This window comes from Ictalurus punctatus, unplaced genomic scaffold (genome assembly GCF_001660625.3).
Source record: "Ictalurus punctatus breed USDA103 unplaced genomic scaffold, Coco_2.0 Super-Scaffold_100046, whole genome shotgun sequence".
In the NCBI taxonomy this organism is placed as follows: domain Eukaryota; kingdom Metazoa; phylum Chordata; class Actinopteri; order Siluriformes; family Ictaluridae; genus Ictalurus; species Ictalurus punctatus.
This window is the reverse complement of record NW_026521087.1, coordinates 4,382,965-4,400,334: the sequence shown is the minus strand read 5'-3', so window position 1 is coordinate 4,400,334 and position 17,370 is coordinate 4,382,965. Positions and strand designations below refer to the sequence as shown.

Here is a 17,370-nt window from a genome sequence, read left to right as displayed (position 1 = left end):
GCACTGCTGTATCGTTTTCTTGTAAAAGTATTTTCCTAAATTATGTGTCTTTTTCTACACAGATGGTGGTTAGCATTAAAACGATGCGCGAGTGCACAGCTGCTGCACCTCCCTGTGAAGGAACAGGGCACTGTCATAAGGAGGTCAGACTTTGAGCAACTTTCTATTCCACTGACATATTAACCATTACCCTTTAAAGTGTTGAAGAGCTTAAATCTACGTGTGTGTGTGTGTGTGTGTGTGTGTGTGTGTGTGTGTGTGTGTGTGTGTGTGTGTGTGTTGCAGAATGTGTGGGACAAAGACAAAGCATAGAGAAAAAGGAAAGCTGAACTGTGCTGGAAAAAGACCACGGCTCAAACATTACAGAGCCAGAGTCATTTTATCAATAAGTACATAGATCTGCTCACGCAGGATTCAGAGGCTCTGGACGTCTCAGCCTCTACATCAGCAGAGCATAGGTACCTAAGCATGCTCGTAGTGACGCAGTGTTCTTAATAAGTCAACTTGTATTGTATTCTCAATATCCAGTCAGTACATTTATGTCAGTAAATGCATGCATCAACACTTCCTTGACTTTGCTGAGCAGTTGTCTGTTCTTTGTCCTAAAAGTTCTTGCATATAATGGTGGTCTTCACATAACATAAGTAAATTCCCATCCTTAAACTCTTTATCTTGCATATTCATTTCGAGCATTTTCTGTTGGGGTAAATGAGTAGAGAGGATCCTAGGCCATTTTTAGCAATTTCCTGGTGAGTAAAAAAAGATGAATCCATTTATTCAACATTGATTATTTTAACAAATTCAGAGTGACCTTAACATAAAATTAAGGTTATAGTGTACTCGTAACCATCCGTCTCTGCTTGGTACAGCCCCAGTTCATGTGACAGTGCTCTGGTGTGTGTGGGACCTCGTCGTTGGCGTGCCAGAGGAGGAGAGAGGAGGCAGATGGAGATGCGTATCATGTGTCACGAAGCGCAGGAGATCCTACCTGATGGCACCGCCATGGTGCTCGCTGCCTTTGTCCAACGCTCTACGGTCATGTCCAAGAACCGCAAAAGACCCCCTCACAATCCAGGTAAGGTTATGGTTTACAGTGTGCAAGTCAAGTAATTGGATAGGTTTGAGTAGCCAGTGTGCTTATTTCTGGAGGATACATGTGTGTTACAGAGAGCTATGATCCCCTCTTCATGCACCCTGACCTGTCCTTTGGTACCCATACCGGCAGCTGTGGCCACATCATGCACTCTCTCTGCTGGCAGAGGTGAGGAGTTGGGCAAAATGTTACTTCTAGACAGCCTTCTACTTAATCCCAAATAAAAAGTTTTGCTGCTTTCAAATGTTTGTGGATGTAGGCAATAGAATCAGCAGCTAACAGTAAATAGTTTGTCTAGAAAATATGACCTTTATATGAGCAATTACAAATAAATTAGCTAGTATTAATCAATCAGTCGGGATGTTTTGTGACCGAAAAGTCAAAAACCTAATCTGTGATGTACAGGAAAGTCTTCATGGATGTGTGGTGATCAATAAGATGTAGATCCAAATTGGATGTGTTTGGACTATTTTTCACTGTCTTAGATCAAGCCAGTGTTACTTTCAAAGTCTGTAAACTTATTGCGCCTCATGGGGAAGCAAAGAACGTTAACCTGATCTGACCTTAGGAGTAAGTGCAGTTCAATTCAATTTTATTTGTACAGCGCTTTTTACAATAGACATTGTCTCAAAGCAGCTTTACAGAAATATCAACATGGTATACAGATATTAAAGGTGTGAATTTATCCCAACTGAGCAAGACACTGAGTGGCGACGGTGGCAAGGAAAAACTCCCTAAGATGTTTTAAGAGGAAGAAACCTTGAGAGGAACCCGACTCAGAAGGAACCCGTCCTCATCTGGGTAACAACAGATAGTGTGAAAAAGTTCATTATGGATTCATATGAAGTCTGTATGGCCTTAGGAGCAGCCATAGAGTATCAAAAGCTAAAGAAATCAGGTGATGGAACTTGTTATATATACATCAGAATATATCCACTGGACATTATTAAAGTATAATGAGGTGGGGGTCAGAGTGCAGGCTGCTGTGTTAATGCACCCCTGAGCTGAGAGGTGTGTATCATTGAGCTTATGTGTGTTTGTGTCTGGTTTATTTGCAGGTCTTTGAATATCAATGATGCAAACAGGGAGGAGAAATATAACAGGTATTTACATACCAGTCAGTATGTGTGTGTGTGTGTGTGTGTGTGTGTGTCTCTGCACCACTTAACTCCTGTCTCCCATTTTTACTGCATTTGTAAAACTGGAGACACTGCAGGGGGAAACCACTCAAACCCTCTAGTGTGTGAATCTCCCAGAGCTTACACATTCAAACTGAAACTACACAAGCACTACAAATGTGTGTGTGTGATTGTATTTGTGTAACAAATACAGTAACAGTAAACCGTTTTTGTGTTGATCTTGATGTATGTTTTGGATCACTGTCCTGCTGGAAGATCCAACCACGGCCAATTTGAAGCTTTCTGTCAGAGGCAGTCAGGTTTTCATTTAATATCTGTTGATATTTGATAGTCCATTACGCCATGTATCCTTTCTCTGTCACTTTGGGGTGGTAGTTACATCCATCGACTTGGATAAGCAAGTTACAAGCCATCGATAAGGGAAACCAGAGATCAAGATACATCTCAGGTTTTATTTATCTATTTTCATTTATTTATTTATTTTAAGAACTCACTTTTTACATTCCTTCTAATAAGTCGCCTAAATGCATTCTTAAGTTCATTCTGCATAAGGCACTCCACAAAAGCTTAGTGGAGTAGTACTCCAGCTACCCAGGAGTAGTTGATTAAAAACAGTCGAGAGTATTTGTTTATAAAACTAATTGTTGAAGCCCTAAAAAGAGCAGTGTTCCTGTGGACCTCAGGGGAAGCAGTAAGGAGCTCTGTTCATTTGAGAACTTTAAGAAAAGTAACCTGGGTGAAGCTCTTGATGAATCTGGGAGATGTTGAGTATGTGCAAAAAATTTAAATATAACATTTAAAAAGTTTAAGATTTCACAGCATATTTGTGTGTGTGTTATTTCAGTATTAATGTTCTTGTTATTATTTAAAAACTTTTAAAAAAACAAAAAAACAAAAACACATGTGCCAGGTGTCACGTATCAGGAAGCTCTGGACTCCACTTCCCATCAGCCACTGCACTGCACTACATGTCACATGACCACCTGCACCTGATTCACGTTTTGGTTATTGAGCACTCGTGTGTATATATAGCCATTGTCTGCACTGATTCACAGTCTTTCGTTGTCTTAGACTTTCGTGGTCCCGTGTTTTGTTTCATGCCACAGTATTTTGCCTAGTTGTCTTAGTTTTGTTCTTTGATTGTTTAAATAAATGTTATATACTGCAATTGCTTCTGGCTCAACCTTGAATCGTGACAGAACGAAAGACCAACAATCAGAAGCAGCAGATAGCCAAGATGGATATCTGGGGCGTCAGGATGCCACCAATGTTAGTGGAGTACTTTGCCACGTTGCGCCAACAGTCGGAAGATTACCAAGCTGCGCTACGAAAGTAGCAGGACGGCAGGAATTACCTGGGCTTCAACTTACCGCCTATGTTCATGCAGGACTACGCCATGCTACGCCAACAGGAGGAGGAGTCCAGGTACAAGGGGGAGTTTGTGTTCAGTACAGAGACCCAGCCCGGGACCGACAGGGTGACCTCAGAGCTCGAACCTGAGCTCCACGAGGTGGGCTCACCTGCCGAGGTCCAGCAAAGGGTCAGCGGGGAGGCACTAGCACCAGGCTTTGATGTCCGAGTCCCAGTCAAGTCTCAAGTCCCTGAGGTCCAAAACAAGCCTCGCGTCCCTGAGGTCCAAATCAAGCCTCGCGTCCCTGAGTTCACGTTCAGGCCTACTGACCCAAATGACCAAATGCCGCTCACGCCCAGCCAAGCTCCGCTCACGCCACAGTCCGCCGACACGCACCGCCAAGCTCCGCTCACGCCACAGTCCGCCGACACGCACCGCCAAGCTCCGCTCACGCCACAGTCCGCCGACACGCACCGCCAAGCTCCGCTCACGCCACAGTCCGCCGACACGCACCGCCAAGCTCCGCTCACGCCACAGTCCGCCGACACGGCCAGCCAAGCTCTGCCTATGCCCAAGGTTCACATAGTGACCTCAGAGCCTCAGCCTCCCCGTTCAGCTGAGGTCGCCGCTCAGACTCCCCGTTCAGCTGAGGTCGTCGCTCAGACTCCCCGTTCAGCTGAGGTCGTCGCTCAGACTCCCCGTTCAGCTGAGGTCGTCGCTCAGACTCCCCGTTCAGCTGAGGTCGTCGCTCAACCCGCCTGCTCCATGGCAACTAGTGTTCCCCCCCTTCTGCTTCGAGGAGACCCACACTCCTCTCCCTGGCCGCACGGGGGACTTCTCTCGCCTTCCAGTTCAGCTGGGGACGTCGCGCTGCTTTCATGCTCTGCCGAGGAAATATCTCAGCCTCCCTGTGCCATTGTAGAAGCCGCCCGGCCTCCTGATTTTGCGGGGGACATTTTCTCCAGGGAGCCAGGACCACCAGATGGAGGACGTATAATTTTGGGCGCTCCGGGAGTAGCGCCCTTGGGGGAGGGTTCTGTCACGTATCAGGAAGCTCTGGACTCCACTTCCCATCAGCCACTGCACTGCACTACATGTCACATGACCACCTGCACCTGATTCACGTTTTGGTTAATGAGCACTCGTGTGTATATATAGCCATTGTCTGCACTGATTCACTGTCTTTTGTTGTATTAGACTGCCATGTTACATGTTTTGTTTCATGCCACAGTATTTTGCCTAGTTGTCGTAGTGTCTATGTTTTGTTGTTTGTTCATATAATAAATGTTATATATCTGCGATTGCTTCCGAACCCATCCTTGATTCGTGACACCAGGGTGTACAAACGTGTGTTTTTTTTTGTTTTTTGTTTTTTTTTTTCCCCCTGGTCGTGTATTTAAAATTCTTACTTGAACCGGTACATCTATACGATATGATTTCGTCATGTGTGTGCTTGTGTGTGTATTTGCACATGTATGTGCACGTGTGTGTTTTCCTACTATAGGTGTTTAAGAACTCTTTGATCCACCAGAGGACGGGTGATAAGAACTAATGTCGGTACTTCTCTAAGCAGGAGCTGAAGGAGCTTTTCACACTGGAGGACACGTACTCGTCCTCCATTCGGCCACATCTCCTCTCTGAAGGGCATGAATGTGTTTGGCGTGTCCCGTCATGACTTGCTGTTCTCTAATGAGGATACTCTGCAGGACGAGGACAAATATGGTCACAATTTGGCCCATATCTGTTCAGCAGTGCTATATCTAGGCCATATGTGACGGATAATACCCACATGTGGCCCAAACGTACTTGCTATTTGGGATGTCTGGTTGGAGTGTGAAAATTTTAGATGCTGGATTGACAGTTATATTATTAAATAACAATATGAACAGCAAGATTATTAATTGGAGTAGCATAAGTAATGAAAATAGCAAATGTTAATATTCATAAATACAGGTAATGGGATTTAGTGTTAATAGTGCAAGAGTAAGTGTAAATATGAATCTGAAACAGATGTGGCTGTTCATCTCAGTGCTTTAATTGAAGAAAAAGTCAAAAAAATTTAGCCATGTTGTATAACATACATAAAGGGCAAGCAGGCGGAGCTTGTGTCCCCAAACATGATCAGTGCTTGCTTTGATGTACAAAACTCCTCATATGGCATAGAGCACGCACCATACAGCATTCCTCAAATCTAGGCCTAATTCTAAACCACTTTAGCTGGAAGACCCACCCACACACTGTGTGTGTCAGTGACTGTGTCTGTATGGTTGGATGATGATGCAGGTGTGTGTGTGTGTGTCAGTGACTCAGGTGTCTGTACAGTAAGCTGATGAGCAGTTGTATCTCACTGTCTCCAGTGTTAATGTCAGTGGCCTTCAGAAAAAAGTCCAGTGCTTCCTGTTTCCTCCCTTCAGACAAACACTGTTTCCCAGAATGCACCAGTGAATCAAACGATTCCTCTTGATGTGTGACATCATTTGGACTCTGCACTTCAGTGGCTGCACACTGATGCACAACTTCACTAGAGGCCAGTTGAACGTCAGTGAAGCTTTTTACCATCACCTTCCTCTTCCTCCTCGCACTCAACCATGTGTTCACTAGGCTCTGGCTCGTCCTCTGGCTCCTCCCACTCCTCTCATTTTTCCTCTTTCGTCTCTGGTTCCTCCTCTTCCTCCTCCATATCCTGCAGCTGTGACTGTACTCATGAGCGTGTGCCAGTGTACACCTCAGAGCTCTGGACTCGAAACTTTACATTCTGAAACCCTGTAAGACTTACCCTGTGTGTGTGTGTGTCTGTCTGTCTGTCTGTCTGTGTAGTCACTTCTTCCATAAGGCATGTGTTGAGCCATGGCTGATGGATCACAGGACCTGCCCGATGTACGTGTGTCATCCTCAAATCCCTCAGAGTAGAGGTGAGGTGTGTGCGTAAATGGATTCATGAGAGTTTCTCATCTCTCTAGAGACGGATGTTGAGGAGCAGCACATGTAGACGGTCACTTCTGCTTTGCATTCGTTTCCCAGCAGCACTGAGTACTTTCACACACACTGTGACTCAGTCTCCAGCATACACCCCAACTCCGAGTCTCTCACACAGCGATGCTGCCTTTTCTGGATATGAATCTCTGCATGCAACAGAGCAGCTGGGTCCTGCTGACCACACACATGAAGGTGAGAAGTGCACACACACACACACACACACACACTGTATTTCAGCCTGCCTTGCTGAATTCCAGAAGCTGCTGCTAATAAGCTAGTTTGTTCACTGTGTGTGTGTGTGTGTGTGTGTGGGGTGGGGGGGGGGGGGGGGGGTATTATTTTGGAAGCACACACCTGTATTTGGACTAAACATACTAGCATGACCACAAAAAGATTCAAAATTGTGGCTCAACTGACGAGAGGCCATAAGGTCTGTGAGAACGCTGATATTCTTGTCCTGGGTTCGATGGAAACATGGTGTCAGGACATGCGCTGGTCTGTCAATACAGTTCCCTCTGAAGCCCAGGATTTGTTTTTACTATACACTGAAGACATTTGGGTTTGAGATATGTCGGTCATTTTTAGGACATTCCAAACATGTTCCAATATTTTCGATCATTTGAAAAATGGGTAGGTTTAAACACAAGGTGCCATATTTTAAGTTGTTTGACCAGAATTTAATTTCCTAATATTTACATCTAAATTTGTTAATCAACTCCTATTCATCATTTGATCTCAAGCCCAAATGTTTCCCGTATATAGCAAACCAAAAATAATTGCCCTTGCTGTTCTAATACTTTTCTCCATCTAATGGGAATAGCTCAGCAGCGGTGTTCTTCACAGTGGCTGACCGTTTTTGGTCTTGGTCTTGTCACTGAGTTGACCTGTGGAGATCCAGGGCAGGTTTCATGGTGATTTTCTCTGGCAGGTGGGGCATCTTCAAGTTACTTGGTTACAGTTATATTTCTATAGCACTTTTTTAGACACTCAAAGTGCTTTACACTGGGAGGAGACCATTAGTGTGTATCCTCCACCTGGATGATGGGACAGCAGTCATAGTGCTCCAGATCTCCCACCACACACCAGCTATTAGTGGAGAGGAGAGAGTGATGTAGCCAATTCAGAGATGGGGATTATTAGGGGGTGATCGAGAAGGCCAATGAGGGAATTTGGGCAGGACACTGGGGTTATACCCCTACTCTTTTTTTTATTTTATTTTATTTTTATTTATGTTTTATATTTTTAATGACCACAGAGAGACAGGACCTCAGTTTAATGTCTCATCCAAAAGACAGTGCTGTTTATACAGTAGTGTCCCCGTCACTATATTGGGGCTTTAGACCCCACACAGACCACAGGGTGAGCCCCCCCTGCTGGTCTCACTATTACCACTTCCATCAGCAAGCTTAGTTTTCCCCAGGAGGTCTCCCAGTACTGGCCAGGCTCAACCCTGCTTATCTTCAGTGGGACGCCAGGCAAGAGCTGTAGGGAGAGATGGCTCTGGTTATGTATTTCTGCATTCAGTGATGGACTGGGAACCTGTTTTCTCGTAGCTGCCCTAACTGCTTAGGAGGGCATGCTCCTCAGCGCAGAGGTACGCTTCCATATGGAGGCTCTATTCAATGGCTGTACGCTGTGCTGTGATTGGCTTGCAGGTTTGGAGGCAGTGTGTTTGAAGTGCCACTGCACTACGATAAGCCCGCCTTTGAGAGTGAAACTCGCAGCTAGGAGACCAGTAAAACACACTGTGACTGTAAACACACACACACACACATGCGTACATGTTCACATACACTATACATACATTTACAGTCACAGGTTTGGATTTAAAAATGCATTTTATTTCATTTCTGTGTGTGAGTTAATGAATGACCTCATGCTGTGGTTAATGGGAGGAAAATCTCTCTTCTCTTTTATCTCTGGGGTGTGTGTACTGGAGAAACACACAGTTCACCAGCTCCCTCTGCTGGACATGTGTTGCATTACCTCTCTCTTTCTCGCACACACAGTCAGTATATACTGAATTTGCCATGTGACAGGTGTTCCTGGTTCAGTATGGGTGGAGCTTATGTGAATTTTTTTTCAACTTAATCATGTGACATCCGTTAGCTTTTCTTTCCACTTGTTCAGCTTGATCATCTATTTAATGCTGTATAGCGACTGCTGGGTAGGTAACGTTAATGTTCGCTATGTTAACTAGTGCTGTGGGTAGGTGACGGGCTAGCACAGCTGATATTACTAAACTATTATACTGTTTAATTATAGGCAGGCTTTTATGCCCACAAATACTAAAGAAATAAAAATAGAAGCTAGTGGTAATGTTATACAGTTCAGATTATACTTAAGCTCCGCCCTCACTGACTCAGACACGCCTGTCAATTGGCACAAAAAGCTTGCTATTTAAAAAAAAAAAAAAAAAATCTTAAAATTATTCTAATTTTACTAACTATTTTACAAAATATCAAAATGTGTCCTTTTATGTGTGTGTGTGCTTCACAATGTGGCCTTATTGGTATCTTCTGTACTCTATGAACTACTGATCTGAACTGTTAAATAAGAGGTGTAATTTTAATCAAATTATAGTGATATGAAAATGCAAACTGTAAATAAAGTCTCTTTTTATCATGAATGTGTGTGTCCACTTGGTCCCTTGGCATGAGCGGGGATGTTTATCTAGAGTATCAGTTACTATACGAAGTCTGTAGTAACAGCATTTCTCTGAAGATGATTTAATGGAGCTTGTGTTTAGAGTGTAACTTGTACTTTAGTTTTCTTCATTTTCCCAAAATTTAACACCAGATACTTCACAGTACACGAATACCACATGGAGATACAAACTTTATAGTTGACGTGAGGGTAACACTGTTTACACAAGGGTAACAGGCTTGACACTGAGGTAACACTGGTTACACAAGGGTAATAGGGTTGACACTGAGGTAACACTGGTTACACAAGGGTAACAGGCTTGACACTGAGGTAACACTGGTTACACAAGGGTAACAGGCTTGACACTGAGGTAACACTGGTTACACAAGGGTAACAGGCTTGACACTGAGGTAACAGGGTTTACGACCTTTAAGTGTAGAGATCTGATTCATTTTATGTACATATGCGTGTTCATGAATAAAAAAACGTACTGTCGTGTCTGCTCAACTTTTTTTTTGATGAGGGATATGCAAATTGAATTTAAATTCACTAGTCTTACTTAAATTTCCTATATTAACTTGTAGATTTTAATTATAAATATATTTTCTAATTATTATAGTCTCTATTGTATCACTGGAACAATGGCCCATATACACTCAGCTAATCATGTGACAGCAGCACTGTACATGAAATCATGCAGCTACAGGTCAATAGCTTTATTAATGTTCACATCAAACATGTATTATTGTGTATGGGGAGGACCGGGTGGGTGTGAGACCCAGTTTCTGTCCCAATTTCTGTCCCAGTCTGGCCCGGCTCCTTCAGGAACTACTTTATCTGTTGTGTATATCAGCTGCTTATTTCTTCTTGGCCTTTACACACAGTAAAGGTTAACTGTGCTGCAGTTCTACATGTCTTTATACTTTTGACCATTAGGGGGTCTCCAATGTAAACCCTTGAGAAATTAAACATTTTCAACACATCTGTAATAAAGCTGCAACTTTTGGGGTTTTGAGGGTTTTTTTTTTTTTTGTAGAGTTTTTTCAGGTTTGGAGGGTTTGAGGGGTTTTTGGACTGTTTTGGCGGGTTTTGGGGGTTTTGAGTTTTTTAGCATTTCGGAGGGTTTCAGAGGTTTTCTGAGTTTTTTTTAGGGTTTTGTAGGGCATTGGAGTGTGATGATCATGGTGACAATGTCGACGATGTTGATGACGACGATGATGTTGACGATGATGATCATGATGACGATGATGGTGACTATGATGATGATGACAATAGATGATGACTATGACCATGATGATGATGATGACGATGAAGATAATGATGACGGCGACGATGATGATGATAACGATGGTGATGATGATGACAATGACGATGATATGACGGCGATGATGGTGACGATGATGATGATTACGATGATGGTGACGACGATGATGGTGATTACGATTACGATGATCAGAACGATTATGATTATGATGATGGTGACGACGATGATGACTGTGACTATGATGATGACGGCAATGAGGGTGACAATGATGGCAATGATGACAATGACGATGATTATGAGGACGATGATGGTGATGGTGATAATGGTGGTGATGATGGTGATGATCTGAAGTCTTTATTTTCTCCTACAGCGTGTATGAAGCAGTGCTGCACGGAGCAGATGACAGAATGTCTGGACTGGATTATGGCTGAATGTAAGAATTTGTATTCAAAATTTCTGCAGAGTATGGCGATCTCCTTCATACAGAAGTCAGATGGTTGAGTAGGAGTAAGGTACTTCACTGTTTTATTTCCTTGGTGAGTGAAATTACGGCTTTAATGGAACTGGGGGCGACGACACTAATCTGTTGTCTGATGGCTGCTTGATCTTGCATTCTTGGCTGATGTGACAGAGAAACTGAATCAGCTCAATCTTCAGTTACAAGGTAAAGACAAAACCATATGTGATATGATCAGTGCTGTGAAGGTATTTAAAGCAAAACTGTCATTTTACCTTCAGCAATTGAAAAACAAAAGATTGCAACACTTCCCCTCATTGGTACAGATAGAAAGAAAGCCATGCAAATGCAACCAAAGTTTTGGATGTACTCGAGTATTGTGACCTCCTGTCCAGGCTTGGGCAGGAATCTGAGGAAAGGTTCAGTGATTTTGAAAATCTTGAGATATGTGTGGCATTTGTTGCCAAGTCTTTCATGGAGATAGACATGGATCATATTTCAAAGCAGATGGCTGAACAAAAGTTTAACTATGTGCTCTTCTCATCAGCAGACCATAGGCAACAGCTAAAGGGTGTTTCTGTCGTGGTTTCTGTAATGTAGTGGTTATCACGTTTGCTTCACACGCAAAAGGTCCCTGGTTCGAGACTGGGCAGAAACAAGCTAGCAATTTTGAACTTTGCTTTAATAACTGACCGGTTGTCATCACCGTAGGATCAGGTCCTCTAGGAACAGCCGGAAAGCGAGACCTTGGACAGAGCAGATTTCCTTCTTTTGTGCCTTTGTAGCAAAGCAGTTTCATTTGCTTACAAAATGAAAGGGAGTCTCTGGTTTTCTACAGAAAGTGGAAGCCTGGCTCTTTTGTTGCTCAGTAAGACACTGTGCGTGACTGGAAAATTTTCCATAAAGTACTGGTCACCAAGTTCACCTATCAGCAAGAGGTCTACGCCCGAAAAAGGCTGGGAGCGGTTTCCCTTCCATTGAGCTTTTGTAGCAAGGCAGATAACAGCTGCTTGCAAAATCACAGGCAGTCTCTGCTTTTCCACTGAATGTGGAAGCCTGGCTCTTTCCTTCATCAAGAAGACAAGAGTAATGATGCGCTTGATTCGAGGGGTAGGGGTAGACATGGCCAGGGAAGAAGAGAAACAATACAGAGCAGCAAGTAGTTACACAGACTCCTGAATGTTCTCAATAACCATACATTTCATGTAAACATCAACCAGAAAAACTGAAAATATATGTACACACTGTATTTCACAATAATTAACAATGGTCAAGTCCATCAATAACGCAAATGTCCAAGTCTGTTAAGTTCAGTACCCCAACTAAACTTTCTAAATCTTACGGTTCGGTCCCCATTTGGGCGCCACTCTGTAGCGTGGTACCTTATGGGGTTTGGACGCCAGACAGTTCAAATTAACAGTCACTTATAACTTGTAATTTGGACATCACTCAGAATAAGGCTACTCAATTCTTACAAAATAAGTTTATTATTATTTATGCAATAAACATAAGAAAATACAGATCGTTTCAGTCATAGAAACCGAAATAATGAAAACCAAAAAGTTCCCCTACGTGGGATTAATAAACACACCCATAAGGAAACAAGGCTCTATTCATAAAAGAAACTTTTCACACACAAAAGGCAGAAAAAAACATTTAACCCCAAAATAATTCTTAACCAAAACAAAAAAGTTGTTCACTTTAAAGCTGCACTTCAATGGCGGTGATTTAGGCGTACGGGAGTTCGTGAACCCGAAAGCATGGGAAACCGGCAGTCAGATTCCGCTTAACACTCGGAGTTCTTTACAGACAGTAACATCCAACGATTTAAACATACTGGTTCTCCACAAAAGTATTAAAGAAAGGATCTCAAAACCCGTGATGTGCCTCCGAACCCTCAAAACTCCGCTCGCTAGTTTAATCACCTTGGCAGAATATTCCCGAAGTGTTCACCAGCCTCCTGAATCAATATCCACAAGGTTATAATCCACAGTAAGAGCATTAGCATGGTCCTTGGCAAACACACACCATCAGTTCCGCCATTCTCACCTGGCTCTCATTTCCGCGTCCCGCTTTCTCTCATCTAGTCACCTGTTCTTTTTATTGCTTCCTAAGACCCCACCCTTCTCTTCATCTCTTTTTTTACTTCCGTTAATTAAAACACCACGGAATGGAACGGACTCCGCTTCTGCGTCACTAAATGGTAAAATGGTAAATGGCGCACTTATATAGGACTTTACAGTGTGTCTCATTCACCCATTCACACACCAATGGTATCAGAGCTGCCATGCAAGGCGCTAACTTGCCATCGGGAGCAACTTGGGGTTCAGTGTCTTGCCCAAGGACACTTTGGCATGTGGAGTCATGCTGGCTGGGAACCGCCAACCCTACGATTAGTGGACAACCCGCTCTACCACCTGATCCACAGCCGCCCCTGTCACTGTGCAGCTATCTGTTACAAATGAATGGGAAAATATCCTTGGCATCCCTGCAATTCAAGGATGTTGTAATTGGTAAGTTGTGATGTCAAAAGTATCTGTACCAAGTTGATACTAAAATTTTAAAAAGAATGATACAATAATTTTTTTTTTTCAGTATCGGCTATACCAAGTATTCTTCTGCTTTCTGATTGACTTTCTTTTGTAAGTATTAATTAACCGTGATTTCCACTCAGCCATCTTACTGGAATTTGTGTAGGTTAGGAATAAGACTGAGGATGGAGTTGTATAGTTTTGTAGTGTGTATCGTTTGTAAATATTGTTAACTTCTTTACCATAGCCATGCTGAGGGAGGTGTTGACTAAATTAGAGATGGTGCTGGACCAACAAACCAATGAGATTGCTTCAACTACAGGTGTTCCAGGTGCAGTCTTTGGATATTGATGAAGATTTACTGCCCTGCAAGATCTTCCTCAACTGCGTAGTCTGGAGACAAGGATGCAACAGAGCCCAGATTGCAAGCAAAAACTGGTGAGAATTTTTTTCCTTTTTTTGTTAACAATTGCTTGCACAATTACACAGCTACTGAGAGTGTTTGTTTTCTCAAGGTGACACACTTTGATATGAGGGAACAGTTATGACCTAATCTTCGGTAGAGGAGCAAAACATGGAAAGCACACAGGGCAGGGTAACTGCAGGAGTAGTGAGAAGCACTGACACAGTTGACAAGGCAATATATGCTTATTAATTATTTATATTTTATATTATATTATTGTTTTAAAAATCATCGGTTTCGGGTAAACTGGTTGGCGCTTATTGACAGGGCGGATGTGCTCGACTGCACCTGGCGCATACTGAAGAGGGTGACTGCTAACTCCCTGGCAAAGAACCTCAATTGGAGGGGAGTCGATGGAAAGACTTCACTGGCCACTCTCAAACTTGGAGAGGTCATGATTGGTAAGTATATCTGTTTACATACAGAATTAGCTGTCTCTCTCAGATGATATGTAAAGGGTAATCCACGGCTAGATGTGCATTAAACGATTTTAGTGCATGATGTGGAGGAAATGAACCACTCGTTCAAATCGTCACCTAGCCATGGATTACCCCGCTTATACCATGGTCTTTCCACAATTAATAAAGTTAAAGCTGTCATTGATATTAGAAGTTTAAAATGACAGTTAATTTCTATTAGTTAGGTCGTTAGATCTGGAATTTTGCCCGATATAAATCAGACACAGAGATAAAGTAGTGTGATGAGATTACATTTATTTGAATGAATTGACAGATATCTATCAGAGACAGAGAGATTAATCATGTATGAATTTCCTGCATCATGTGCCTCTCAGCAGTCAGTCAGTGAGTTTACATGGACCACAATAATCCACTGTTAACCCGATTAAGACGATACTTTGATTAAGAAACTACCATGTAAACAGCAATTTTTAATTACCTTAATCTGATTAAAGTCATTACTCGAAGTAAGCACTAATCGAATTAAGACATGTAGTACTCCTGTTTTAGTCGCATTATCAACGTGTATTACAGACATGTAAACACCTGAATCACATTATTAACGTTGTGTGAGTTTTCACCGCATTTTGCGACAGGACACGTACACACACGGCAGTGCTCAACATTTTATGGCGAACAAGAGAGCACGGCTGCGTCCCAATCCGCATACTGCGTCCCAATCCGCATACTTGCCTACTATAGGCCTGTAGTGGGGAAAATACATCTATCTCGGCTACTATATAGACGCTAAGTGAACGGTTTGGGATGCAGTTCACGGCTTCAAGCAGTTGTCTGTTTGCACGTACAGCATGACAAAAAAAAACTGCGCTTAAAGCGTTCATAAAAAAATTAAATAAAAACACCCAAAACTGTATACTATACCATAACGAAGACGAACTGTATGTTGACGTGAAATTCTGGAGGGACGTCGGACGGCGTGGCGCGACGCATGTAAACACCTTAATCACATTATTATCTTACTCAGAGTAAGGTCAATAATTAGATTACTGCTGTCCATGTAAACATAGTCAGTGTTGCGCAGCAGTAGTGTAGTAAAACTGAGAGTTGAATTACTTCACAAACAGTGATGGTAACACCTCATTGCTGAGAAATATAATGTAACTTTTTACCAGCAAAGTTATTTTTTTTGTTGCAGACAAAGTTGCAGACAGCGCCGGCAAGAAGTGTCTGTGTGTACGAATGTGTGTTCACGAATGTCTCTGTTTGCTCGAGTGTCTGTGTGTGTGTGTGTGTTTGTGTGTGCATGTAGGCTGCGCGTTGATTTAGAAATGCTCACAGTGATCAAACTGACTGGAACTACCTGTGCAATAAACGGTTATAATGCACACCTTCCAGCCATTCAGAATCCGATATTCACACTGACCATGGTATAAACGTAATTAATGCTTAGGATTCATAATAAGCTTACGATATGCATTGCTTTCTTCCAATGTTCATAGAAACCTCTTCACGGCTAAAGCTGCAGAGATGGAGGTTGAGGGGACCATGAAGAGGTGGCTCCAGCTGGCATCAGATCGAGAGTGCGGGTGCAAGAGAAGACTTTTGAAAACTTTTGCAAAAAGAAGGTATTTAGAGTGTTTTAACTGTGGACTCTTTGTTAATTTGTTAAAATGTACATATTGTAGTGTATTTTTGATTGTTTATAAAAGTCCTTGCTGTTTTTAAATGGTTGAATTTGTGTGTGTGTGTGTGTGTGTGTGTGTGTGTGTGTTGGTATCTGGGTGGGTATACAGTTGCGGTCGGAAGTTTACATACCACTTGCAGTATCTACAAAATCTTAATACTCTTTACAAAATAAGATTGATCATAAAAATCCTAAGTTTCTTATTTAGTACCGCCATGAATAAGCTATTTCACATAACAGATGTTTACATATAGTCCACAAGATAATAGCTGAATTAATCAAAATTACCCCATTCAAAAGTTTACACACGTTTGCTTCTTAATACTGTGTGTCGTTACCTGAATGATCCAGGACTCTTTTTATGTGTTATGATAGTTGTTCATGAGTCCCTTGTTTGTCCTGAGCAGTTAAACTGCCCACTGTTCTTCAGAAAAATCCTCCAGGTCCTTCTCATACTTTGCTTTTCCTGCATATTTTAGCCCTTTCCAGTAGCGGTTATATGATGTTCCGATCCATCTTTTCACACTGAGGACAATCGAAGGACTCGTACATGACTATTCCAAAAGGTGCAAACATTCACTGATGCTCAAGAAGGTAACAGCATGCATTAAGAGCCTGGCTGTAAACGTTGTAAACAGGATGATCATGTAAATTTTTTTGTCTTCTGGGATACTTCTTCTATGCTGTATTAACCATCTTTCTGTAATAAACCTTTTTCACCTCAGAGGACGAGTCTGCAAGTGTTGTCTAATTTCACAACTAATCACAACTCAGTTTTTACATTTTTTTATTTTATTTTTAAGAAAATAATTAAAATTCAATAACCTTTTGACTGTATGAGGTACCGGTAAATGAGCAAAAACATAGTACTACTTTCATAAAATGTCATGTGCAGCTTGATGGTAATTATAGTAATGTATAGTAATTCTGAGTCTTGAACAGTAAACTCTCAAGTGTCATTGTCATGTCACAGCAAACCAGCGACTCCGTTTCCCAGAATGCACCTCAGACTACAAACATGGCAAACACAAACTACAACTCCAAACCAACACACCGACATTGTTAACAGAATACTAATCAGACAAACCTGTTACCAGTGAACCCACTACATTAGAGAAGGAAATACTGGATGTGAAGTGTATTAGTGCTAGTGTGTGTGAATAGACTATCAGTTTAGATACTGACCCTGAACACTACTAACATGCAGTGCTTTCTTGGGGTGGTGATGAAGTTGGAGTTGAACCGGTAAGAAAGATATTAGAGAGAGGCTTCTTTACACTCCTGAGGATGTTCAATTAGAACCTGCACCAAACTCCCCTGATTCAAGTCATCAGCTAATTAAGCGGC

The 17,370-nt window shown here is 42.3% G+C and overlaps 1 protein-coding gene across 10 annotated transcripts; it reads left to right on the top strand.

Moving 5' to 3' along the window:
* Positions 1-370: 370 nt before the first annotated feature.
* Positions 371-16,850, top strand: LOC128630130 (E3 ubiquitin-protein ligase UBR2). 10 transcript variants are annotated; one of them, XR_008394411.1, is made up of 8 exons: positions 408-749; positions 870-1,075; positions 1,168-1,261; positions 2,152-2,196; positions 6,401-6,495; positions 6,608-6,751; positions 15,839-15,964; positions 16,503-16,850. XR_008394411.1 is itself a non-coding variant. In XM_053678723.1 (7 exons), the coding sequence occupies exons 1-7, from the start codon at positions 709-711 to the stop codon at positions 10,968-10,970; spliced, it is 756 nt and encodes a 251-aa protein (XP_053534698.1). In that variant the 5' UTR covers positions 371-708; the 3' UTR covers positions 10,971-11,713. The 10 variants fall into 10 exon arrangements, 9 of the variants coding, with proteins under 9 accessions (XP_053534698.1, XP_053534699.1, XP_053534700.1 ...); XM_053678723.1 differs by lacking the exons at positions 15,839-15,964; positions 16,503-16,850 and adding an exon at positions 10,840-11,713 and having other exon boundaries at positions 371-749; XM_053678724.1 differs by lacking the exons at positions 6,401-6,495; positions 6,608-6,751; positions 15,839-15,964; positions 16,503-16,850 and adding an exon at positions 3,432-3,749.
* Positions 16,851-17,370: the final 520 nt, after the last annotated feature.

Excerpts from the sequence above, each read along its gene's own strand:
- LOC128630130 (XM_053678719.1), top strand. The coding sequence starts at position 3,608 with ATGTTCATGCAGGACTACGCCATGCTACGCCAACAGGAGGAGGAGTCC.